Source organism: Nematostella vectensis, chromosome 8 (assembly GCF_932526225.1).
Source record: "Nematostella vectensis chromosome 8, jaNemVect1.1, whole genome shotgun sequence".
NCBI lineage: Eukaryota > Metazoa > Cnidaria > Anthozoa > Actiniaria > Edwardsiidae > Nematostella > Nematostella vectensis.
Window position 1 is genome coordinate 1,316,120 of NC_064041.1, and position 23,329 is coordinate 1,339,448.

Sequence of the window (23,329 nt, forward strand, 5' to 3'; positions counted from 1 at the left end):
TATCCTCCTCTTATACCTCTACCCACACCACAAACACTATCCCCCTCTTATACCTCTACCAACACCACAAACACTATCCTCCTCTCATACCTCTACCCACACCACAAACACTATCCCTCTCTTATACCTCTACCCACACCACAAACACTATCCTCCTCTTATACCTCCCACCTCACCCTAGGTGCCCTGGCACGATTACCCGCTTTAAACAGCCTTTTTACGGGCCTGGAATTGATTGATAATGGTATCGAAAACAGAAAAAAACCCTCAGTTATTCAGATAGAAATTATCTTTAATATTCATTGCATACTTAGGTAATATTCAATGCATGCTTTAAGCAATATTCAATGCATGCTTATGTAATATTCAATGCAGTAGAGTGATTTATCAGTTTTGAACTCCAATCCCCGTGACCAAGTTTTTACCCTATTGTTGAAATAGCTATCGAATAATCAATGCTGCTTTGTGTAATCTAAATAAGTTGGGGTGATCTGTATTATCCAACAAGAACAACAACAAAAAACAGAGGAACCTTAGCTCGAAGTGTGGAATTAGATCCCACTTAAAACCTTTACCTTTGACAATATTTCAATGTGTCTGCTTCTCTAGTCACGGAAAATGCACCGCAAACAAATGGCAAATGCTCCCGTATCGGTGTTCATAACCAAATATCGCCCCTTTCTGAACGCCAACACTAGGGCGTGAAATATGGAATTAGCACCCATTCAAAAAGTGCTTCTCTGTCGTTCTTAGTGAGCTGCTCAGGAACTTTTTGCAAAGAAAAAAGCTGTCGGCCCCCATTTTCCAAATGTTAAAAACGATATATTTTGTTCACCTGCAGAATTTGGGAAACTACTTTGGTGTTTTCAATATCTGGTAAATGTAGTATAACCCTAAATGACCATTTGCCTTTCAGTTTTTAATAAAATCAATATTAAATGTGTGGCTGAGCAGGGCTCTTTAAATCTTGACACAGCAGTAGATTTCCAATCGGAAGGAGCAGTAAACAGAACAGGTCTTTGTGGTGATCTTGAAGTACCGACCAATCACAGGCGGAGAGAAGGTAGTCTTCAAAATCCCGGTGTTGTCGGTGTTGCCAGGGAAAATCTGTGATAAATTTTAAACTATTTATACTTTTTCTCGCCCTCATATTAAAGCCAGACAAGTCAAGGCTGGTTTCCATATTATCGCACTTGATCGCAGCTATATTGACCGAAGTGGTTTTCATATGTTCGCATGCGATCTCACACAATCGCACTTCATCGCACTTGTTCGCAGAGTGAGTTTTCATATAAGTGATGGCCTGCGATAATAGGGAACTAGCCTTAAAACCGTAAATGGTGAAATATTTATGGGAGGTTTTTCAACCAGTCAAAAACAAGATTTTCAAACAATCAGCTTGGAGCATGTATCAGCAAGTCACAGCCTCTGATTTCTCACTCCGTGATTCGTCAAAGAATAAGACAATGAAAAACATTTTTTGTGGGTTCACGGTTATACAGATTGCGCTGTTTAATCACTATCAAAATTATAATCCTAAAAAGCATCATAACCAGCACTCCAACTTGATTTTTCGGAAAGTTTACCTTGGGAGAACCATGTGTATGAGCTACAGACAACCATGCGGCATCATCATTGGACGAGGAAATAAGGAACGATGTGACACGCGCCGCGGAACCAGTTGAGCCGTATCCCTGCATCGCAAACGCTGTGATCACGTGAGTGTTGAGAAGATCGATCTTGAACCAGCCCCCATCACTGTCACTAGCCTTGAGCTGAGCGCCATAGGGAGTCGAGGGAATATTGAGCCGCGCGCGGTCTGGGCCGTAGATAGGGTTATCTTCCGCATAGGAAGACTGGGACATCTGAGCAGCTTCAATCCGACCGTTCTCAATCCCAAGTGCCGGTCCAGAGCAGGCCTCTGTTGGCATAAGATGGGGTAAAAGTGCAAGTTTCTAACACTAGCCTGGCTCTCTTTGCGCTCGACGTGCTGATTCGCTGGAAAGACGGTTCAGTCTTAATTGCATGCGCATGCGCGAACAAAACACCACATATAGTACAGCAGTAATAATGACCACTAACAATCATCACCATCATCATCATCATCATCATCATCATCATCATCACTAATAATCATTACCACTAATAATCATCATCACTAATAACCATCATCACTAATAATCACCACCACTAATAATCATCATCACTAATAATCTTCACCACTAATAATCACCACCACTAATAATCATCATCACTAATAATCATCATCACTAATAATCATCATCACTAATAATCATCATCACTAATAATCATCACCACTAATAATCATTACCACTAATAATCATCACCACTAATAATCATCACCACTAATAATCATCATCACTAATAATCATTACCACTAATAATCATCACCACTAATAATCATCACCACTAATAATCATCATCACTAATAATCATCACCACCAATAATCATCACCACTAACAATCATCATCACTAATAATCATCATCACTAATAATCATCATCACTAATAATCATCACCACTAATAATCATTACCACTAATAATCATCACCACTAATAATCATCACCACTAATAATCATCATCACTAATAATCATTACCACTAATAATCATCACCACTAATAATCATCACCACTAATAATCATCATCACTAATAATCATCACCACCAATAATCATCACCACTAACAATCATCACCACCAATAATCATCACCACTAACAACCATCATCATCATCATCATCACCACTAATAATCATCATCACTAATAATCATTACCACTAATAATCATCATCACTAATGATCATCACCACCAATAATCATCACCACTAACAATCATCACCACCAATAATCATCACCACTAACAATCATCACCACCAATAATCATCATCACTAATAATCATCATCACTAATAATCATCACCACTAACAATCATCACCACCAATAATCATCATCACTAATACTCATCATCACTAATAATCATCACCACTAATAATCATTACCACTAATAATCATCACCACTAATAATCATCACCACTAATAATCATCATCACTAATAATCATTACCACTAATAATCATCACCACTAATGATCATCACCACTAATAATCATCATCACTAATAATCATCACCACCAATAATCATCACCTTAACAATCATCACCACCAATAATCATCACCACTAACAATCATCATCATCATCATCATCACCACTAATAATCATCATCACTAATAATCATTACCACTAATAATCATCATCACTAATAATCATCACCACCAATAATCATCACCACTAACAATCATCACCACCAATAATTATCACCACTAACAATCATCACCACCAATAATCATCATCACTAATAATCATCATCACTAATAATCATCACCACTAACAATCATCACCACCAATAATCATCATCACTAATAATCATCATCACTAATAATCATCACCACTAATAATCATCATCACTAATAATCATCATCACTAATAATCATCATCACTAATAATCATCATCACTAATAATCATCATCACTAATCATCATCATCATTATCATCATCACTAATAATCATCACCACCAATAATCATCACCACTAATAATCATCATCACTAATAATCATCATCACTAACAATCATCATCACTAACAATCATCATCACTAACAATCATCATCACTAATAATCATCATCACTAATAATCATCACCACTAATAATCATCACCACTAATAATCATCATCACTAATAATCATCATCACTAATAATCATCATCACTAATCATCATCATCATCATCATCATCACTAATAATCATCACCACCAATAATCATCACCACTAATAATCATCATCACTAATAATCATCATCACTAACAATCATCATCACTAACAATCATCATCACTAACAATCATCATCACTAATAATCATCATCACTAATAATCATCATCACTAATAATCATCATCACTAATAATCATCACCACTAATAATCATCATCACTAATCATCATCATCATCATCATCATCACTAATAATCATCACCACCAATAATCATCATCACTAATAATCATTACCACTAATAATCATCATCACTAATAATCATCATCACTAATAATCATCATCACTAATAATCATCACCACTAATAATCATCACCACTAACAATCATCATCACAAATAATCATCATCACTAATAATCATCATCACTAATAATCATCACCACTAATAATCATCATCACTAATAATCATCACCACTAATAATCATCATCACTAATAATCATTACCACTAATAATCATCACCACTGATAATCATCACCACTAATAAGCTAACAATCATAAACATCAATAATATTACCTACCACCACCAGGTATGATATCACCAACATGGTCATCAGTCATCATATTTCTTTATCATCATCATCATCATCATCATCATCATCATCATCATCATCATCACCACCACCACCATCATCATCATCATCATCATCATCATCATCATCATCATCATCATCATCATCATCATCATCATCATCATCATCATCATCATCATCATCATCATCATCATCATCATCATCATCATCATCATCATCATCATCATCATTACAACACCTACCGCAGCTTTGTCCGTTGTAACCGAATCTGCATGCACAGCGGTGTGAGCCATTGTTGTGTAGTGGGTGGCAGACTCCTTCGTTACGACAAGGAGACGAATCACAAGTGGACTGAAAATAGAAACAAGAACAGTCTGACAGAATCAAGCAATGAGACGGATCAGAAGATGACTAAATATAGAAAAAAGAACAGTCTGACAGCATCAAGCAATGAGACGAATCAGAAGATGAATAAATATAGAAAAAAGAACAGTCTGACAGTAACTCATCAAGCAATGAGACAAATCAGAACATGATTAAAAATAGAAAAAAAGAACAGTCTGACAGCATCAAACAATGAGACGAACAGAAGATGACTCAATATAGAAAAAAGAACAGTCTGACAGTAACTCATCAAGCAATGAGACTAATCAGAAGATGACTACATATAGAAAAAAGAACAGCCTGACAGTAACTCATCAAGCAATGAGACGAATCAGAACATGACTAAAAATAGAAAAAAGAACAGTCTGACAGCATCAAGCAATGAAACGAATCAGAAGATGAATAAATATAGAAAAAAAAACAGTCTGACAGTAACTCATCAAGCAATGAGACAAATCAGAACATGACTAAAAATAGAAAAAAGAACAGTCTGACAGCATCAAGCAATGAGACGAATCGGAAGATGACTAAAAATAGAAACAAGAACAGTCTGACAGCATCAAGCAATGAGACGAATCAGAAGATAACTAAAAATAGAAACAAGAACAGTCTGACAGCATCAAACAATGAGACGAATCGGAAGATGACTAAAAATAGAAACAAGAACAGTCTGACAGCATCGAGCAATGAGACGAATCGGAAGATGACTAAATATAGAAACAAGAACAGTCTGACAGCATCAAGCAATGAGACGAATCGGAAGATGACTAAATATAGAAACAAGAACAGTGTGACAGCATCAAGCAATGAGACGAATCAGAAGATGACTAAATGTAGAAACAAAAACAGTCTGACAGCATCAAGCAATGAGACGGATCGAAAGATGACTAAATATAGAAACAAGAACAGTCTGACAGTAACTCATCAAGCAATGAGACATATCAGAACATGACTAAAAATAGAAACAAGAACAGTCTGACAGCATCAAGCAATAAGACGAATCAGAAGATGACTAAATAGAAACAAAAACAGTCTGACAGCATCAAGCAATGAGACGAATCGGAAGATGACTAAATATAGAAACAAGAACAGTCTGACAGTAACTCATCAAGCAATGAGACGAATCGGAAGATGACTAAATATAGAAACAAGAACAGTGTGACAGCATCAAGCAATAAGACGAATCGGAAGATCACTAAATATAGAAACAAAAACAGTCTGACAGTAACTCATCAAGCAATGAGACGAATCAGAAGATGACTAAAAATAGAAACAAGAACAGTCTGACAGCATCAAGCAATGAGACGAATCAGAACATGACTAAAAATAAAAAACAAGAACAGTGTGACAGCATCAAGCAATGAGACGAATCAGAAAAATGACTAAATAGAAAGAAAAACAGTGTGACAGCATCAAGCAATGAGACGAATCAGAAGATAACTAAAAAAATAGAAACAAGAACAGTGTGACAGCATCAAGCAATGAGACGAATCAGAAGATGACTTAATAGAAACAAAAACAGTTTGACAGCATCAAGCAATGAGACGAATCAGAAGATGACTAAATATAGAAGCAAAAACAGTCTGACAGCATCAAGCAATGAGACGAATCAGAAGATGACTAAATATAGAAAAAAGAACAGTCTGACGCTAACTCATCAAGCAATGAAACAAATCAGAACATGAGTAAAAATAGAAACAAGAACAATCTGACAGCATCAAGCAATGAGACGAATCAGAAGATGACTAAATATAGAAACAAGAACAGTGTGACAGCATCAAGCAATGAGACGAATCAGAAGATGACTAAATATAGAAATATATAAATAATAATATTTAGAAATATATAAGAAATATATAGAAATAAAGAAAATATATAAAAAAGAACAGTCTGACAGTAACTCATCAAGCAATGAGACGAATCAGAAGATGACTAAATATAGAAAAAAGAACAGTCTGACGGTAACTCATCAAGCAATGAGACAAATCAGAACATGACTAAAAATAGAAACAAGAACAGTCTGACAGCATCAAGCAATGAGACGAATCAGAAGATGACTAAATATAGAAACAAGAACAGTGTGACAGCATCAAGCAATGAGACAAATCAGAACATGACTAAAAATAGAAAAAAGAACAGTCTGACAGTAACTCATCAAGCAATGAGACAAATCAGAACATGACTAAAAATAGAAACAAGAACAGTCTGACGGCATCAAGCAATGAGACGAATCAGAAGATGACTAAATATAGAAAAAAGAACAGTCTGACAGTAACTCATTAAGCAATGAGACAAATCAGAACATGACTAAAAATAGAAAAAAAAACAGTCTGACAGCATCAAACAATGAGACAAATCGAAAGATGACTAAATATAGAAACAAGAACAGTGTGACAGCATCAAGTAATGAGACGAATCGGAAGATGACTAAATATAGAAACAAGAACAGTCTGACAGTAACTCATCAAGCAATGAGACTAATCAGAAGATGACTACATATAGAAACAAGAACAGTCTGACAGCATCAAGCAATAAGACGAATCAGAAGATGACTAAATAGAAACAAGAACAGTGTGACAGCATCAAGCAATAAGACGAATCGGAAGATCACTAAATATAGAAACAAAAACAGTCTGACAGTAACTCATCAAGCAATGAGACGAATCAGAAGATGACTAAAAATAGAAACAAGAACAGTCTGACAGCATCAAGCAATGAGACGAATCAGAACATGACTAAAAATAAAAAACAAGAACAGTGTGACAGCATCAAGCAATGAGACGAATCAGAAAAATGACTAAATAGAAAGAAAAACAGTGTGACAGCATCAAGCAATGAGACGAATCAGAAGATAACTAAAAAAATAGAAACAAGAACAGTGTGACAGCATCAAGCAATGAGACGAATCAGAAGATGACTTAATAGAAACAAAAACAGTTTGACAGCATCAAGCAATGAGACGAATCAGAAGATGACTAAATATAGAAGCAAAAACAGTCTGACAGCATCAAGCAATGAGACGAATCAGAAGATGACTAAATATAGAAAAAAGAACAGTCTGACGCTAACTCATCAAGCAATGAAACAAATCAGAACATGAGTAAAAATAGAAACAAGAACAATCTGACAGCATCAAGCAATGAGACGAATCAGAAGATGACTAAATATAGAAACAAGAACAGTGTGACAGCATCAAGCAATGAGACGAATCAGAAGATGACTAAATATAGAAATATATAAATAATAATATTTAGAAATATATAAGAAATATATAGAAATAAAGAAAATATATAAAAAAGAACAGTCTGACAGTAACTCATCAAGCAATGAGACGAATCAGAAGATGACTAAATATAGAAAAAAGAACAGTCTGACGGTAACTCATCAAGCAATGAGACAAATCAGAACATGACTAAAAATAGAAACAAGAACAGTCTGACAGCATCAAGCAATGAGACGAATCAGAAGATGACTAAATATAGAAACAAGAACAGTGTGACAGCATCAAGCAATGAGACAAATCAGAACATGACTAAAAATAGAAAAAAAAACAGTCTGACAGTAACTCATCAAGCAATGAGACAAATCAGAACATGACTAAAAATAGAAACAAGAACAGTCTGACGGCATCAAGCAATGAGACGAATCAGAAGATGACTAAATATAGAAAAAAGAACAGTCTGACAGTAACTCATTAAGCAATGAGACAAATCAGAACATGACTAAAAATAGAAAAAAAAACAGTCTGACAGCATCAAACAATGAGACAAATCGAAAGATGACTAAATATAGAAACAAGAACAGTGTGACAGCATCAAGTAATGAGACGAATCGGAAGATGACTAAATATAGAAACAAGAACAGTCTGACAGTAACTCATCAAGCAATGAGACTAATCAGAAGATGACTACATATAGAAAAAAGAACAGCCTGACAGTAACTCATCAAGCAATGAGACGAATCAGAACATGACTAAAAATAGAAAAAAGAACAGTCTGACAGCATCAAGCAATGAAACGAATCAGAAGATGAATAAATATAGAAAAAAAAAACAGTCTGACAGTAACTCATCAAGCAATTAGACAAATTAGAACATGACTAAAAATAGAAAAAAGAACAGTCTGACAGCATCAAGCAATGAGACGAATCGGAAGATGACTAAAAATAGAAACAAGAACAGTCTGACAGCATCAAGCAATGAGACGAATCAGAAGATAACTAAAAATAGAAACAAGAACAGTCTGACAGCATCAGGCAATGAGACGAATCGGAAAATGACTAAATATAGAAACAAGAACAGTGTGACAGCATCAAGCAATGAGACGAATCAGAAGATGACTAAATGTAGAAACAAAAACAGTCTGACAGCATCAAGCAATGAGACGGATCGAAAGATGACTAAATATAGAAACAAGAACAGTCTGACAGTAACTCATCAAGCAATGAGACATATCAGAACATGACTAAAAATAGAAACAAGAACAGTCTGACAGCATCAAGCAATAAGACGAATCAGAAGATGACTAAATAGAAACAAAAACAGTCTGACAGCATCAAGCAATGAGACGAATCAGAAGATGACTAAATATAGAAACAAGAACAGTGTGACAGCATCAAGCAATGAGACAAATCAGAACATGACTAAAAATAGAAAAAAGAACAGTCTGACAGTAACTCATCAAGCAATGAGACAAATCAGAACATGACTAAAAATAGAAACAAGAACAGTCTGACGGCATCAAGCAATGAGACGAATCAGAAGATGACTAAATATAGAAAAAAGAACAGTCTGACAGTAACTCATTAAGCAATGAGACAAATCAGAACATGACTAAAAATAGAAAAAAAAACAGTCTGACAGCATCAAACAATGAGACAAATCGAAAGATGACTAAATATAGAAACAAGAACAGTGTGACAGCATCAAGTAATGAGACGAATCGGAAGATGACTAAATATAGAAACAAGAACAGTCTGACAGTAACTCATCAAGCAATGAGACTAATCAGAAGATGACTACATATAGAAACAAGAACAGTCTGACAGCATCAAGCAATAAGACGAATCAGAAGATGACTAAATAGAAACAAGAACAGTGTGACAGCATCAAGCAATAAGACGAATCGGAAGATCACTAAATATAGAAACAAAAACAGTCTGACAGTAACTCATCAAGCAATGAGACGAATCAGAAGATGACTAAAAATAGAAACAAGAACAGTCTGACAGCATCAAGCAATGAGACGAATCAGAACATGACTAAAAATAAAAAACAAGAACAGTGTGACAGCATCAAGCAATGAGACGAATCAGAAAAATGACTAAATAGAAAGAAAAACAGTGTGACAGCATCAAGCAATGAGACGAATCAGAAGATAACTAAAAAAATAGAAACAAGAACAGTGTGACAGCATCAAGCAATGAGACGAATCAGAAGATGACTTAATAGAAACAAAAACAGTTTGACAGCATCAAGCAATGAGACGAATCAGAAGATGACTAAATATAGAAGCAAAAACAGTCTGACAGCATCAAGCAATGAGACGAATCAGAAGATGACTAAATATAGAAAAAAGAACAGTCTGACGCTAACTCATCAAGCAATGAAACAAATCAGAACATGAGTAAAAATAGAAACAAGAACAATCTGACAGCATCAAGCAATGAGACGAATCAGAAGATGACTAAATATAGAAACAAGAACAGTGTGACAGCATCAAGCAATGAGACGAATCAGAAGATGACTAAATATAGAAATATATAAATAATAATATTTAGAAATATATAAGAAATATATAGAAATAAAGAAAATATATAAAAAAGAACAGTCTGACAGTAACTCATCAAGCAATGAGACGAATCAGAAGATGACTAAATATAGAAAAAAGAACAGTCTGACGGTAACTCATCAAGCAATGAGACAAATCAGAACATGACTAAAAATAGAAACAAGAACAGTCTGACAGCATCAAGCAATGAGACGAATCAGAAGATGACTAAATATAGAAACAAGAACAGTGTGACAGCATCAAGCAATGAGACAAATCAGAACATGACTAAAAATAGAAAAAAAAACAGTCTGACAGTAACTCATCAAGCAATGAGACAAATCAGAACATGACTAAAAATAGAAACAAGAACAGTCTGACGGCATCAAGCAATGAGACGAATCAGAAGATGACTAAAAATAGAAAAAAGAACAGTCTGACAGCATCAAGCAATGAGACGAATCGGAAGATGACTAAAAATAGAAACAAGAACAGTCTGACAGCATCAAGCAATGAGACGAATCAGAAGATAACTAAAAATAGAAACAAGAACAGTCTGACAGCATCAGGCAATGAGACGAATCGGAAAATGACTAAATATAGAAACAAGAACAGTGTGACAGCATCAAGCAATGAGACGAATCAGAAGATGACTAAATGTAGAAACAAAAACAGTCTGACAGCATCAAGCAATGAGACGGATCGAAAGATGACTAAATATAGAAACAAGAACAGTCTGACAGTAACTCATTAAGCAATGAGACAAATCAGAACATGACTAAAAATAGAAAAAAAAACAGTCTGACAGCATCAAACAATGAGACAAATCGAAAGATGACTAAATATAGAAACAAGAACAGTGTGACAGCATCAAGTAATGAGACGAATCGGAAGATGACTAAATATAGAAACAAGAACAGTCTGACAGTAACTCATCAAGCAATGAGACTAATCAGAAGATGACTACATATAGAAAAAAGAACAGCCTGACAGTAACTCATCAAGCAATGAGACGAATCAGAACATGACTAAAAATAGAAAAAAGAACAGTCTGACAGCATCAAGCAATGAAACGAATCAGAAGATGAATAAATATAGAAAAAAAAAACAGTCTGACAGTAACTCATCAAGCAATTAGACAAATTAGAACATGACTAAAAATAGAAAAAAGAACAGTCTGACAGCATCAAGCAATGAGACGAATCGGAAGATGACTAAAAATAGAAACAAGAACAGTCTGACAGCATCAAGCAATGAGACGAATCAGAAGATAACTAAAAATAGAAACAAGAACAGTCTGACAGCATCAGGCAATGAGACGAATCGGAAAATGACTAAATATAGAAACAAGAACAGTGTGACAGCATCAAGCAATGAGACGAATCAGAAGATGACTAAATGTAGAAACAAAAACAGTCTGACAGCATCAAGCAATGAGACGGATCGAAAGATGACTAAATATAGAAACAAGAACAGTCTGACAGTAACTCATCAAGCAATGAGACATATCAGAACATGACTAAAAATAGAAACAAGAACAGTCTGACAGCATCAAGCAATAAGACGAATCAGAAGATGACTAAATAGAAACAAAAACAGTCTGACAGCATCAAGCAATGAGACGAATCGGAAGATGACTAAATATAGAAACAAGAACAGTCTGACAGTAACTCATCAAGCAATGAGACGAATCGGAAGATGACTAAATATAGAAACAAGAACAGTGTGACAGCATCAAGCAATGAGACGAATCGGAAGATCACTAAATATAGAAACAAAAACAGTCTGACAGTAACTCATCAAGCAATGAGACGAATCAGAAGATGACTAAAAATAGAAACAAGAACAGTCTGACAGCATCAAGCAATGAGACGAATCAGAACATGACTAAATATAGAAACAAGAAAGTGTGACAGCATCAAGCAATGAGACGAATCAGAAGATGACTAAATATAGAAATATATAAATAATAATATTTAGAAATATATAAGAAATATATAGAAATAAAGAAAATATATAAAAAAGAACAGTCTGACAGTAACTCATCAAGCAATGAGACGAATCAGAAGATGACTAAATATAGAAACGAACAGTGTGACAGCATCAAGCAATGAGACGAATCAGAAGATGACTAAATATAGAAAGAAGAACAGTGTGACAGCATCAAGCAATGAGACGAATCGGAAGATGACTAAATATAGAAACGAACAGTGTGACAGCATCAAGCAATGAGACGAATCAGAAGATGACTAAATATAGAAAGAAGAACAGTGTGACAGCATCAAGCAATGAGACGAATCGGAAGATGACTGAATATAGAAACAAGAACAGTCTGACAGCATCAAGCAATGAGACGAATCAGAAGATGACTAAATATAGAAACAAGAACAGTCTGACAGTAACTCATCAAGCAATGAGATTAATCAGAAGATGTCTAAAAATAGAAACAAGAACAGTCTGACAGCATCAAGCAATGAGACGAATCAGAAGATGACTAAATATAGAAACAAGAACAGTCTGACAGTAACTCATCAAGCAATGAGACGACTCAGAAGATGTCTAAAAATAGAAACAAGAACAGTCTGACAGCATCAAGCAATGAGACGAATCAGAAGATGACTAAATATAGAAACAAGAACAGTCTGACAGTAACTCATCAAACAATAAGACGAATCAGAAGATGTCTAAAAATAGAAACAAGAACAGTCTGACAGCATCAAGCAATGAGACGAACCAGAAGATGACTAAATATAGAAACAAGAACAGTCTGACAGTAACGAATGACTTGGCTCTAACAGGAAGGGGCGTCAGACAGAACCAAGCACTAAATACCAATGATTCCCAACCCTAAATGCTGCAAGCTTCTTTGTGTTTAATCTAGTAGTTAATGTTTTCATTATGTCTCCACATGCTCACCTTGAGAAACAAATGAGTAACACCGCTGGCGGATTGGAGTGCAGACTCGTTGTTATGCTTTGTGGTGTCCAGTAGGTCACATGACCCATCTTTATGATTGACAGACTGACATGAGTCTGTCTCAAGGCAATCTAACGCGCAGTCGACAATGTTTTGCGAGTTAACGGTGGCAATTATATGCAGAGCTTGAATTGCCTGATTCTCAGCCAGATTGAAATTTGCAAACTCAAACTCGCGATTATCGCGAGAAACGAAGACTTAGTCTGCTTGTAATGACGTCACACACATGAGCCAAATAGCGGACACGCAAAGTATATCAGTAAGCATCTGCCGATCATAGATTATTATAGTTTAATATTAAATTAGATTATCTTCTCTGATGCCATGCAAGTGTAGCCTAGCAAAGAAGGATGCAAAAGGTTCAAATCAAATTATTTTAATTTTGCATAGCAACGCAACCAGCGACCACAGAGGCACTTTGATTGGTTCTGTCAAATCAACAGCTAAAAATTACAGATATTTTATGTTTTAATTGTCATCAAACAAAGCTAAAATAAATCATATTTAACAACCCTTGAGTCCTTGTAATTCCTTCATATCATTTGTTGGATTCCTGTTGCCTATCATAATTCCATAATTTACTTTTAAGAACGATATTCCCGAAGTTAAACATAATGTCACAAGTTAAACATGATGTCACAAGTTAAACATGATGTCACAAGTTAAACATAATGTCACAAGTTAAACATGATGTCACAAGTTAAACATGATGTCACAAGTTAAACAGGATGTCAAGATGATGATAAGCTGCATTGTAAAACATTTGATTGGTGATATTTGATTGGTGATATTTGATTGGTGATATTTGATTGGTGATATTTGATTGGTGATATTTGATTGGTGATATTTGATTGGTGATATTTGATTGGTGATAATGATTGGTGATACTTGATTGGTGATAATGATTGGTGATACTTGATTGGTGATATTTGATTGGTGATATTTGATTGGTGATATTTGATTGGTGATATTTGATTGGTGATATTTGATTGGTGATATTTGATTGGTGATATTTGATTGGTGATATTTGATTGGTGATATTTGATTGGTGATACTTGATTGGTGATACTTGATTGGTGATATTTGATTGGTGATATTTAATTGGTGATATTTGATTGGTGGTATTAGATTGGTGATATTTGATTGGTGATATTTGATTGGTGATATTAGCATTTTGGCCCCAAGACCCAGAATTTGTTATAACAAATAACGATAAAAGGTTTAGCGGGACTCCGCGCTTCGTAAAACTTCTTTGAGGCTCTAACAATAATAAGGCATTATTAGTTGTAAGTATTTGGAAGGTTCAATGAGAAAAAGAGTGTATAAAAGATAAAAAGTAAAGACCCAGAAACAAAATTTATTTCATACATTCTTTTCTATTTATCCTACGTTTTCAAACCCATTTTTTCACTTTTAAGTAATTTTGACTTTATTTCTAGTATGGCGAGATTCAAATCGTTCTTAATCTTACATCCTCATCATTGGTAAGAAAGTTTAGTGTGTATAGACTATCATCCAAAAAAGCCGTCTCTTCCATTTGTTAGAAACTGCCAAATCCCCTTATTCTGCGATCGTCTAATTTCTCAACGCAACAAACACATTTGCTTTATAATTATAGAGATAAAAAATACAGAGAGCTTGACTTACCTTTAGTCAGAATGCGACCTAGGGAACTTCACTCCTTAGTGAGCTCTGTTTTCTTATATCCTGTACATAATGGATTGTTGCCTACTTTTATGGGTTATTTTTTTCAATTCTATAAAATTTTAATGTGTCTTATTGAGGGTTCCAATTGTTTGCCATGTCTATCACTCTAAATCACAGCACATAAAACGTGATATCAGGCATAACTGATTACCAATCTTCGAGAACAAAATATAAGTTTTGTAATATATTCGGATGGGCTCCCTGTGTTGTACACCATATTTGGAATGCCTCGTGGGCATGTCGGGGGTTGTTCAGAAATAAATGGAGTTCAGTTGTTGTGTTCAACGAGCTGTCTATTTCTTCGTGATGTTTTAGTCCCGAAAACATTACATCTGGCGACGAGAACCGGATCTGTGGAACACCATGAGTGTCATCGGTCAACTAAGAGAGTTCGACCGGCAAAAAGAGTCGTTTGAAGCTTACATTGAGCGGCTTGAAAACTTCATGAAGGCGAATGGCGTGCGAAAGGAGAACGAGGTAGCTGTCTTGCTCACTGCAATAGGTCCTGAAACGTACGGACTGTTGAGGAATCTTTTGACTCCGGAAAAACCTGACACCAAGACATATAAAGATCTTGTGGATATTTTGAGTGGCCATTTGCATCCGAAACCCTTGGTTATTGCCGAGCGATTCAATTTTCATAACCGGTTTCGTCACGACTCCGAAACAGTTGCGGACTTTGGCGCCCAACTAAAGAAGCTTTCAACTCACTGTGAGTTCGGAACTTTCCAAGATGAAGCTTTGAGAGACCGTTTTGTATGTGGTCTACGCCAGGAAGCGATTCAACGGAAACTTTTAACCGAGAAAACCTTGACGTTTGCGAAGGCTTTGGAGATCGCTCAGTCGATGGAAATGGCGGAATCGAAGTCGTCGGAATTGAAGGGCTCTGGATCGTCCGGATCGGGCTGCGTTGAAGAAGTTCATCAGCTTGGAAAAAAGCCACAGAAACACAAGAAATTCACACAGAACAAGGGAGGAAAGCCCAAAACAGCATGTCATCGTTGTGGCAGTGCTGAACATGATGGCAAATCCTGTAAATACAAGAAGTATAAGTGTGATAATTGTGGCAAAGTGGGTCACCTAAAGAGAGTCTGTCAGTCCAAGGAGTGCAAGGAAACCAAGTATGTTGAAGTTTCAGTGGACAATGACCAAGAAGATGAGTCATTGGGGTTCTTTTCAACTCGTGAACCCAGCAGCAAAGCAGTGACAGTAACTATCACTGTTAACGGAAAGGAAATTCCAATGGAAGTTGATACGGGAGCTGCACGCACAGTCATCCCTGAAAAGTTGTTCAAAGAGAATTTTGGACATTTGAAACTCAAGAATGCAAGTACCTCATTAAAGACTTATTCTGGATCAGTGTTACCTTTAATTGGTGAAACCGAAGTTCTAGTTGAGTACGAGGGTCAAAGTGCCAAGTTGCCTCTGATTGTGGCAAAAGTTGAGAGCAAACCAGCTATTCTGGGTCGTAATTGGCTCAGTGTTGTTAAGCTGAACTGGGAGCACCTTTTTAGTGTTTCTTCTTCTGATTTAGTTCATGAACTGACTGCACGGTTCAAGGGTGTTTTCGGTACGGGCCTGGGCAAAATCAAGGAGTTTCAAGCAAGAATCAATGTGCAACCTGAGGCCACGCCTAGGTTTCATAAGGCTCGCCCCGTGCCGTATGCCCTAAAGCCAGCAGTTGAAGCAGAGTTGGATCGCATGGAAAAGGAGGGGATCGTGACAAAAGTGTCCCATAGTGAGTGGGCTGCCCCGTTAGTGGTCGTCCCTAAGGCAGATGGTGGTGTTCGTTTGTGTGGAGACTACAAAGTTACGGTGAATCCAGTTTTGGACGTCGACCAATACCCTCTGCCTAACCCTCAAGATTTGCTCAGTGCTCTGGCAGGTGGTACCAAGTTTTCTAAACTTGACCTCAAGCATGCATATCAGCAACTGCCTCTTGGTGAGGAGTCCAAGAAGTTCCTCACTGTCAACACCTGTAAAGGGCTCTATCAGTATAATCGGTTGCCTTTTGGTGTCGCAAGCGCACCTGCTGTATTTCAATCTACTATTGACACCATTCTCAAGGGCATTGATGGTGTTGTTTGCTATATCGACGATATTTTGATCACTGGAAGGAATGACCAGGAACACAAAGCAAGATTAGAGGCGGTGCTGGAAAGACTTGAGAAATACGGAATTTCTCTCAAGTTGTCGAAATGCAGTTTCCTGGAGGACAGGGTCGGTTTTCTCGGTCATGTCATTGATGCCGAGGGTGTCCACCCTTCACCAGAGAAAGTTCGGGCTGTTGTGGATGCTCCTGCGCCAACTAATGTTACCGAGTTGAGATCTTTTCTGGGTATGTTACAGTACTACGGAAAATTTCTCCCGAACTTGTCAACATTGCTGCACCCGTTAAACAACCTCCTGCGGGACGGGGTTGAGTGGTCATGGCTGCCAGAATGCGAGCAAGCCTTCACCTCTGCAAAAGAGCTCCTGCAATCAGCGAAAGTCCTAACTCATTATGACGTCAATCTTCCAATTAAATTGGCTTGTGATGCATCACCCTATGGCATTGGAGCCGTTATTTCACACGTTATGCCAGGAGGCGAGGAGCGCCCCATTGCTTTTGCCTCAAGAACCCTCACTGGTAGTGAAAAGAATTATGCTCAGCTAGAGAAGGAAGCCCTGTCCATTATTTACGGAGTTAAAAAGTTCCACCAGTTTTTATATGGGCGACGATTTATTCTGGAGACCGACCATAAACCACTCCTAACAATCTTAGGGCCAAAGTCGGCAATTCCCACACTAGCTGCGGCTCGTCTTCAGAGGTGGGCTTTAATTTTAGCATCCCACCAGTATGATGTCGTTTACCGTAAAGGTGTCGATCACAGCAATGCGGATGGGCTGTCCAGACTTCCTGTTGATAAGCCTAGAGTTTCAGAGGAAACTGAAATTTATCATTTCAGTTATGTGGATGACCTACCTGTAACGGCAAGGGACATTGCTATGGAAACAAGAAAGGATTCTGTGTTAAGCAAGGTACTTCATTATGTGAAAAGTGGCTGGCCACAGCAGACACAGGAGGAGGAATTACGTCCTTATTTCAATCGTCGATTGGAACTGTCTGTGGAACAAGACTGTGTTCTCTGGGGTCTGCGGGTCATTATCCCAGAGGCATTTCAGGAGAAAATCCTGCATGATCTTCACGCAGATCACCCAGGTATGTGTCGCATGAAGTCTCTCGCACGCAGCTACCTGTGGTGGCCAAAGCTCGATCAGGCTATCGAGAACATGGTGCATCATTGTGAGGCCTGCCAGTCTGTTCGTAAGCAGCCTGCCACAGCACCTTTGATTCCATGGAAATGGCCTGTTAGAGTTTGGCAACGAGTGCACATGGATTATGCTGTTAAAGACGGAGTGAACTTTTTTGTTGTTGTCGATGCACACTCAAAGTGGCCTGAGATTATTGCTACATCTTCCACTACGGCACCCAAGACCATTGAAATGCTGGCTGGTCTATTTGCATCACATGGATTACCAGAGGAGATGGTCTCCGATAACGGTCCACCGTTCATTTCTAGTGAGCTGGACATGTTTATGAAAAGTAATGGAATACGGCATACACGGGTCCCTCGCTATCATCCCGCTTCTAACGGGGAGGCGGAGAGATATGTTCAAACTCTCAAGCAGGCGTTACTTACCAGCAAGTTTGATCAGGGGAAACCGCTACAGCAACGGCTGTCAAGTTTTCTGTTTTCGTACAGGAACACGCCCCATACGGTTACTGGGCAGACACCTGCTGAGTTGTTCTTGAAGCGTAAGCCTCGCACACGTTTGGCATTGCTTCAGCCCAATCTGGCCCAGCATGTTGAGGAGCGTCAGATGAAGGAAAAGCAACAGCATGATGGTGGCCGAACAAAAACTCGTGAGTTTCTTCCAGGAGACATTGTTTTAGTTCGTAACTTCAGAGGAAAACACAAGTGGGATAAAGGAACAGTGATCTTGAGAATCGGTCCCCTAGCATACCAGATACGTATTGGAGGACGAATGTGTCATGTACATGTTGATCACCTTCTAGCAGCTGGTGATGCGGAGCACACATCCCCACCAACTACAGCTACAGCTATGACTGGGAGTGGCTTTGTTTTGCCCTCTACTCCAGTAGTGTCCTCTAAACCCATTCTTCCTGAGCCTGAGGTTACCCCTCTACCTGAAGTCTCACCTAAATCTTCAGAGACTGTTGTTCCTACATGTACAACTGAGTCACCACCTGACGTGGCATCTACACCTGTGAGGCGTTACCCAAGGCGTACCCCTAAACCTGTAGTACGTCTGGACTTGTAAAGAGACTATTAGATGTATTTAGCTCTCTAGTCATTGACATTGTTTACATGTTTGTAGCTAGTTCATTCCAGGAACGGGGAGATGTAATATATTCGGATGGGCTCCCTGTGTTGTACACCATATTTGGAATGCCTCGTGGGCATGTCGGGGGTTGTTCAGAAATAAATGGAGTTCAGTTGTTGTGTTCAACGAGCTGTCTATTTCTTCGTGATGTTTTAGTCCCGAAAACATTACAAGTTTCAACCTAAAACGTAGTAATTGGTGCTAATCGTGCAATCAAACTTCCGCTAATTTATGGCTGCTTTCTTAACTTTTTTTAATGAATAAGTGATAAAACCTGTTCTCGAAAATTCTAATTAACATAACATTTTTGTACACACCTGCCGATAATTTTCGTTTTTTATGCCGAATTTTAAAAAAAGGCTTTTAGATTTTAGACATTTTACATCCGATAGCGTGCATGTTAATTTTCAAAATTTAAAACAGCTCCCTTTTTGATTTCTTAGATTTTTGTTTAATAAAATAGAAAGTAGAAATATCTAGATTCCTATTGTTAATTGTTTGTAACAAGTGCGCAGAATAAAAATAAATCAATAAAATTTAACCAAATTTGCAGTTTTTTAAATTGTAAAAATACAATTGATGCCCTAATAGAATCTACAGTTTTGGTTTCATTAATTATAAAGGTGTGACGAGTTCTAACACTCAAAAGAATGATTTAGACAGCACGATTTATAGTCGTATACACCTATCTAAAATATCAATCAATTAATCTTTTATTGAATATTTTAAATGTATATACAATAAGGGAAAAGCCAAAGGCTTATTAGGCTTGGTCAGCAAAGTATGTTGTCAGTGCAAATGGCAAATGCCATTATTTATCAAATGAAGCTCTATTAAAAAAAAATACCATGGAACTCTTCGATTATATTACTTTATCATCTTTATTTTTACAAATAATTATACCCATACGCAGTGATTGGTCAATACATAAGCAGTGATTGGTCAATACATAAGCAGTGATTGGTCAATACATAAGCAATGATTGGTCAACACATAAGCAGTGATTGGTCAACACATAAGCAGTGATTGGTCAACACATAAGCAGTGATTGGTCAACACATAAGCAGTGATTGGTCAATACCCTCCAGCGCAGAGCTTTCTGTGTCCCCCCCCCCCTTGGCTAGGAGTCTGCATTGACTCAAAATTAGAGTCTGTTAATCAAAACATTGCCCATATTACACGAATAATGTGCATACGACATTTATCATAATTTAACTTCTTCTTTGCCCTGTTTTGCTTAGTTTGAAAAATATTCCCTATACTAAGATGACTTTTCGCTGACCCTTACTTACAGCCAAGCATGGTCTTCAGGCTGGTGTGCATATGATTGATTGAGATTGTACGGTCCATTTAGTTGGAAACCATACTAAAATGACTTCTTCCTTCTACATGATCTCTATTTACAGACAGTCTAGTTTAGTTGCATTATGTTGATTCTAAGACATGTTTTTTGTCATCACTGGGTCTTCTTGGATGTTTTGCTTTTCAGTAGAACAACAGCAATAAAAACACCTAAAGGAAAGATAGGAGTCAGGAATTTGACCTAGAATAAGGTATTCAAGCAATAAATATGACTTCTAAATTTCAGGGCAACATTTAATTTGTAAAATAAGTTTCATTACTTTTGTTTTGAACCACTGTAATAGAGCAACCCATCAGGTAGGTGAAGTTTGAATAATCCTGGATCCATACCTGATGGTATTTTGTGAGTCCAGGGGAATAAACACAAGCCATGCAACACAAGCGCATAGGTAGTTAAGATTCGTTGAGGGGGGAAGGGGGGTGAATATTATTATAATATAAGCTTGGAACTCCGGAAAAATGCTTTATTTAAATATGTAAACATCAAAATCAAAAAGATATGGCAAGCCTCCTTAATGTGCTGTAATGTACCTACCACACCCAACCCTCTAAAGCCCCCTCTAGATCCAGTACTGTATTAAACAAAAAATCCCTGTCATGCCAATAACTGTAAACCCCCTGAATTTCCATTTTCAGTAAAGCCATACCATACCTATTAGACCCAGTAGAATGATGCCGGCAACAACAGGAATGATGACAGCAAATTCTCGAGGAAGAAACAATTTGTGCAGGACATGCCCTGTCTGTACAAAAGGCTGAAAAGTAGGCATACAAATTTCTTTAATTATCTGCAAGGAAGTTTTTTATAGAAGTAAGGGATTGGTAGAGGTTAGGGATTTAGAAAAGGCAGGGGGCTATGGAAGGAAGTGAGAGAAGGGAGTACAGGAAAAAGAGGAACTGTCTGCAAGGGAAGAGTGAGGAGGTTTTCTTTAGCAAAACCAATTTCATTTAACCCTGAGGAATAGCACTGGGTGGGTTCAACAGCCATTCTTACCCTTATAAGATAGCAAATTAGGTGTGGTTGAAGCATTTTTTAACTCTATACAGTAAAAACAAACTGACTACATTCATGTCCAGTTGTCATTAGGATGTAATGATCCACTATGGTGAGACCCCTAAGGGATAGCAGAAGGGCAAAAATTTGGAACACCTGTAAGAGATATCACTAATTAGAATTTTATACTGTAAAAAATAGCAAGGGCCGATGCAAGGGTTTCAAAAAGGGGGATAGGAGGTGGACGGACTGTTTGTTCTTGGATTATATTTCTTGTTATTTTTAAGCCAAATATCCCCCCCTCCCCAGGACCATATTGCGCTGAGTCTGTCGCGTAATGCAAAAACAATGTAAGCTTTTATTGAGTTTGCTACTTGCACTAAATATTACAACATCTTAGGCATTTTTTCCACATATTATTTTTCTAGGATTGGTGTTATAGAGGGGAAAGGATGGAGGTTATGGATGTAAGAAAAGCAGGGAAACTATGGAAGAAGAAGGTTAGAAGAGAGTAAAAATTAGATAATAAAGGTAAGAAAGAAGAGATAGGAAGGAAGTGTAAGGGATGGAACCCGGGGGGGGGGGGGGTATGGAATCTCAAGACAAGTAGACGGGGGTGATCGTCCTATCTTTTAGGGTATAAAATTTCGACTGACTGCTATTCCTTCCTATTTTGGAGTAAATAGGAGGGACACCTTACATCAAATGCTAGCAATAGAGTACCTCAGGTTGTGTGTGTGTGTGTGTGTGGGGGGGGGGGGGGGGGGGGCTGGATATGGGGATGGCGAATTGAGGCTTTTGAGGGGTAGAGCAGGAAAGGCATGGTTTATTATATTCAATTCTTACCAGAATAATAACCCATAACGTGTAATATACGAATATCAGACCTCCCAGTAAAGTCATGCCTAAGCCGGCCAGTCTGTCTAGTCCTGTAGCCTGTAAAAATGAATGATAAGCTTAATAAGTCATATTTTTAGGCCTATTTTAGTTGTGTCAAATAGAGAATTGTGTCAGATCGTTCTTTACAATTTTTCAAAATAAAAAAAAAGTTTATAGATAAATATATCACACAGAATAATAAATTATAACTAACTCACCATTTTAAATTAAAGTCTTTGTTTTTTTTAGCAATTTTTTGTTTGCAATCTTCCTGATTTGGTTCCACGTCGAGGTAGAGCCCGCGATATATGGTCAGCTGCCTCGAAATGAACAAACCGGAAATGATCAGAAAAGAAAAAAAAAGCTTTATTTTGTAGTTATAAACCAGTCTTTTGTCAATGTAATGCCAAATTTCATAGAATGGTTAAGCATTTTATTTTAAAAAAAGATATAAAAAAAAGAAACAAAAAAAAAAACTAAAAGTCCTGCTAGTCGCCC

At 37.2% G+C, this 23,329-nt stretch overlaps 3 protein-coding genes across 4 annotated transcripts; 1 reads left to right on the forward strand and 2 right to left on the reverse strand.

The window, feature by feature from the left end:
* Positions 1 to 274: 274 nt before the first annotated feature.
* LOC116615522 (lactadherin) lies at positions 275 to 15,379 on the reverse strand. 2 transcript variants are annotated; one of them, XM_032377190.2, is made up of 3 exons: positions 15,148 to 15,379; positions 1,587 to 1,921; positions 275 to 1,107 (listed from the first exon to the last, which is right to left on the reverse strand). In XM_032377190.2, the coding sequence occupies exons 2-3, from the start codon at positions 1,863 to 1,865 to the stop codon at positions 961 to 963; spliced, it is 426 nt and encodes a 141-aa protein (XP_032233081.2). In that variant the 5' UTR covers positions 1,866 to 1,921; positions 15,148 to 15,379; the 3' UTR covers positions 275 to 960. The 2 variants fall into 2 exon arrangements, with proteins under 2 accessions (XP_032233081.2, XP_032233079.2); XM_032377188.2 differs by lacking the exon at positions 15,148 to 15,379 and having other exon boundaries at positions 1,587 to 2,102.
* A 191-nt stretch (positions 15,380 to 15,570) lies between these two features.
* On the forward strand, positions 15,571 to 19,533 carry LOC125570193 (uncharacterized protein K02A2.6-like). Its single transcript, XM_048731464.1, has one exon. It carries the CDS (start codon positions 15,571 to 15,573, stop codon positions 19,531 to 19,533), a length of 3,963 nt encoding a protein of 1,320 aa, XP_048587421.1.
* A 925-nt stretch (positions 19,534 to 20,458) lies between these two features.
* Positions 20,459 to 23,146, reverse strand: LOC5508420 (dolichol phosphate-mannose biosynthesis regulatory protein). Its single transcript, XM_048731088.1, has 4 exons — positions 23,050 to 23,146; positions 22,799 to 22,888; positions 21,611 to 21,713; positions 20,459 to 21,108 (listed from the first exon to the last, which is right to left on the reverse strand). Exons 1-4 carry the CDS (start codon positions 23,050 to 23,052, stop codon positions 21,053 to 21,055), a joined length of 252 nt encoding a protein of 83 aa, XP_048587045.1. The 5' UTR covers positions 23,053 to 23,146; the 3' UTR covers positions 20,459 to 21,052.
* Positions 23,147 to 23,329: the final 183 nt, after the last annotated feature.